Raw genomic sequence first — 4,297 nt, 5'->3', positions numbered from 1 at the left:
TGTGTGTATAGAAAAAATATGGTTTTGAATGCTGGGTCAATGATTCAATTGTCAGTCTGCTACAGTTACCTTACAAACTGGGGACTCTCCTGGTGTGATTAGTCTTTTTCAACTTGGATGGATGGATGGATGGATGCTCATACTGCAGTCCTTTTAATTCATAGCTGTTAATGCTCATGCTATAGTACAATTGGGGAACTACGAAGAATGTGTACTTTTCAGAGCAACTCTATACAAAAACAGTATGTATGTAAGAAGAGACAACATTGTGTGGACTGTCTGAAGGCAGACATTTAATAATAGTGGTAGATATTAGTAATAGTGATATAAACTAATACTTCTCTCTACAACAGGAATGAAAGAATCTCAGCTGCTCCCAACTTGCCAAATGTTCAGTATTGACAAGACCAAAAGAATCACAAATGCTTTTGTACCTACATCAGTCACAATGCTTAATAATGAATTATCAAATATACTCATTCACTGTTTGTTTCCGAACAAAAAACTAAATGTTTATTTGATATTGCCCACATGACAAATATCTTTGTGTTTATTTACTTTCACTTGATCTTGACTTCAACAGAATGTCTATAGCCTATGTTGATACAAAAGGTGTGTGTGTGTCTGTGTGTCTGTCTCAGGTGGCTGTGACATTTGCGGTGGGGTCTGAGGTTGGCCTTCAGAGCAGCAGTGACTTCAGTCAGATGGGGAAACCTTTCCTAATGGGAACAGTGGCTCTGGGTGAGAACCAGCTATGTACAGTATTGCTCATTGTCTTTCTATTTGTCTACATCATTTCACCTTTCTGGGCCTCTGAATGTCTTTCTTTCTTCCTGTCCATGCTCCCTCTTCTACCATCCTTTCTTTTTTCAAGCCAAGAATAATGAAGGCTCATGATGGAAGATATTCCCCCACGCACCAGCCACCTGTAATTAGTGTTGCTAACCAGATTTGGAAAACTAAGATGTGTCAAGTTCACAACAAAGTGCCCAAAATGTGCTGCTCCATTAGAAAATACAAAGAGAGAAGCTCATTCGCTCAAGACTGAGGATCAGCTTTGTGGTCGTATCATCAGATCTGCAGCCATATGTCCAGGACGGGTGAAGCCAACTGATCCAAGAAAAGGACTTTCGGTTGGCCTCAATGAAGTTCTAGCAAACCGTCAAACGACTCAGGAAGGGAAAGCAGGGCTCGGCCCAGGCAGTGGTCAGCAGAGGAGGTGAACTGCTGACACTGACAGGGGATTTTTTTGTCCCTTTTTGGAAAGGGCAATCTGAGTAACTCCTGAACCCAACCAGTACGTGTCTTCTGTGGATGAGACAGAAGTGTAAATGAGATTCACCTTGAGATGCTGAGGGCTCTAGACATTGTTGGGCTGTCTTGGCTAACATGTCCCTTGTATGTCGCTCACAGTGTCGAGGTTGGAGACGCTGACTGTGGAATGGCATACGAGGGTAGTGGTTAAAATAATGGATCTAGGAGGTGTGCTCAAATTATCAGGGTATCACACTGCTCAGCATCTCTGGTAAAGCATATGCCATGGTGCTGTAAAGGAGGCAACGACCAAACTTCTGATCTTTTGTCATTTGAGATGTTAATTGTTGATCATAAATGCCCATCCAGGGGTCCTGGGGCCATTGCTTTGAGCCATCTGGTCCTTAGATAATTGAATAACTGGAGTGAGAGCTGTGTCACTGACTTTCATGACTGATTTTCATGGATAGGAGGGTAGACAGGGGTAGGCGACTATCTATTTGGGGACCTCTGAATTGCTTTTCAGCTCTTTACAGATGATGTGGGTCTGTGGACTGAACCGCGATCTTCAGCACACACACGGTTTGCAGTCAAATGTGAAGTGATTGGGCCAGCATCTCCAAGACTCCATGATCCTCTGCTGGAAAATGGTGGATTGCTCCCTCCAGGTTGAGTATGAGTTGCTGCCCCATGTTTAAGTACCTCAGGATCTTGTTTTTGAGTGAGGGTAAAATGGAGCATGAGATCAACAGACGGATTGGTGCGGCATCGGCACTGATGTGGGTGGTGAAGACTGAGCTCAGCTGGAACGTCAAAGCTTTCGATTTACAACTTGATCTACGTACCAGTGTGTATATCCATCCCTCCCATCTTTGGGGCCAAGGACACCCAAACGGCTGGCTGATGTGCTTGGCATTTGGTCACACAAGCAGTCAAGCACAGTGCATCCCTCTATTCTGTGCGTCGCCAGATGCTTCCCCCTTTAAATGCAACTTTTTATACATTTGTTGCACGTCCCACCCGGTCTTGTGAAGTACAGCCACACTTGACCATTTAGCATGGGATTTTAACTGTGTTTAAGGTAGCTACAAGCTAACGGTACCTGCTGCCAGAGCCGTGTAGAGAGAGTGCTGCCGTAATGCCAACTAGTGATGGCACATGCGGTGATGCCATTGTTGGCTGTAAAATCCACACCAGAGGGAAACTATTTCAATCGACAGCTCTGGTATTAGTGGCAACAAAATGAGGCACCAGAATCTGTGTTGTGATTTGGTCCAGTAGATGCTGGTCGTATAGGAAGGTATAGGTTTCGGTACCCAAACCTAGTCACCTCGACCCAGCCCTGGATAAGCAGCAAATAGATGGATGGACCATCAGCATGCACTTTGACTTTTGAATACACTTCTACACATTAGCTGTTGCAGCATAACAGGTTGTTGCTCTGTTTCTGTGGAGGCACTGACTGTACTTGTACCAGCATTACCAGAAGTTGTATCATTACTTCGGAGGAAGTAATGATACAAGGAGGATTTGAACATGCAAGCTGCTTTGTAGTCATGGCTAGTTGTGTGTTATTCTGAGAAAGTTATTCTGTTCAGGATTTGAAAGTCTCTCAAACACTGTTTAGGCTCTGAGGGGACTGGGCTTATTCACTGAAATCCAGACTAATACAATGCTTTTAGGTCAGCTCTATAAAGCAAGGAAGGACAGATTTCACTGCAGCTTATATAGCTGATCAGTAAAAAGTAGAACAATAACAAATGGTAGACCCTGAACAGTGGAGGAAAGTCTCATATATATCAGTATAGATCACACAAACTATATTTGGGCAATAATTTTAGTCAAGAAGTATTTTTGGTATCTGTAGATTTCCATAATGAAAATTTACATGTTTTACATGTCAATATGTATATGTTGATGTTGGACAATATGGCCTAAAATCTGTATTCTATGTGTCTTCAGTTTGATAATGGTAAACTCCATTATGATTCTCTCTTATGTTAGGTATCAATAATGATCATTTTCAATAATGAAAAGTAATTTATGCATTTGATTTATTCTGCAGCCGTACTAAGGTACCTCTAATATGATATTATCTTTCAAGCATGATATTGCTAGAAATGTGTTTAGATCATGTCAAGAAGAAGCCCACAGGTAGACATACTATATGAAGTTTTGTCTGCATGCAATAAAGAAAACATGGCAAATAACACACAGTCTGTAAGACTGACCTGCTATTGTGTTTTTGTGTCGACAGGGGGGATAGTAAACGTGATGCCTCTGCTCTTCTCGCAGATCTCTCACAACAAAACACAGGTAAATCTGGTCCTCTACTATACCCTGCACTGCAAGTATGCATTTCTGCTGCTGCAAATGTCTTTTTCAGAATAACATACTCTGAAACACTACAGAAGGTATCATCATCTCTAATATATGTATGTTTTAGGGTAATTGTCTCCAAAGTGTCTTTGAAGATACATTAAATTGCTTTTGCATTACATTCAGAGATTTGCATAAAACTGTCACTGACACTCCTAAAGAATTCTCTTCAGTATTGTTAAGTGTACGCTTTATGTGATGATCTGATAATTGCAATTGCAAAAGTATTGCAATTATATAATCATGTTGTCTTATTGTTTTACAAACTTCTGCTTGAGCAGGACGTTGGTCCCCATGTACTGTATTTTCTTTGTGTCCAGATCCTCTGGTTCCGGAGAGCAGTGCTTGGAGGTCTGACAACCTGCACTGTGCTCAACATCCTCTGGTAAGCACATCATTCTCTTACTGCGCTGCTCTTGAACTCCTTTATTAATAAACCTCCAGACAAGAAATTGTTATTAGCTTATACACAGTCATTCTCTTTTTTAGCCGTGTTCTGTTGCACGAAAAAAACATGTCCAACTGTACTGTCCTAAATGAAAAAACCCATCATGACAGAAATTCAGGCCAAGACTAAAATACAAAGAAAACATTATTTTACACCATACCATTTACCAGTTATTCTGAATCTAGTCCTGAACCTTGGCAGAGACCTTTTTCCCTG

The 4,297-nt window shown here is 41.4% G+C and overlaps 1 protein-coding gene across 1 annotated transcript in view; it reads left to right on the top strand.

The window, feature by feature from the left end:
• Positions 1-897, top strand: part of LOC118321455 — a gene marked incomplete in the record, with an annotated part of 33,764 nt that extends 32,867 nt beyond the window's left edge. The window contains 2 exon segments of the mRNA XM_035652774.1: positions 642-756; positions 875-897. Of these exon segments, the coding sequence (XP_035508667.1) occupies positions 642-756; positions 875-897 (138 nt within the window).
• Positions 898-4,297: the final 3,400 nt, after the last annotated feature.

Source organism: Morone saxatilis, unplaced genomic scaffold, assembly GCF_004916995.1.
Source record: "Morone saxatilis isolate NCDOM2014 unplaced genomic scaffold, NCSU_SB_2.0 Contig12, whole genome shotgun sequence".
Lineage (NCBI taxonomy): Eukaryota > Metazoa > Chordata > Actinopteri > Moronidae > Morone > Morone saxatilis.
Note: the sequence above shows the minus strand (reverse complement) of the source record. Positions and strands in the feature narration are given on the sequence as shown.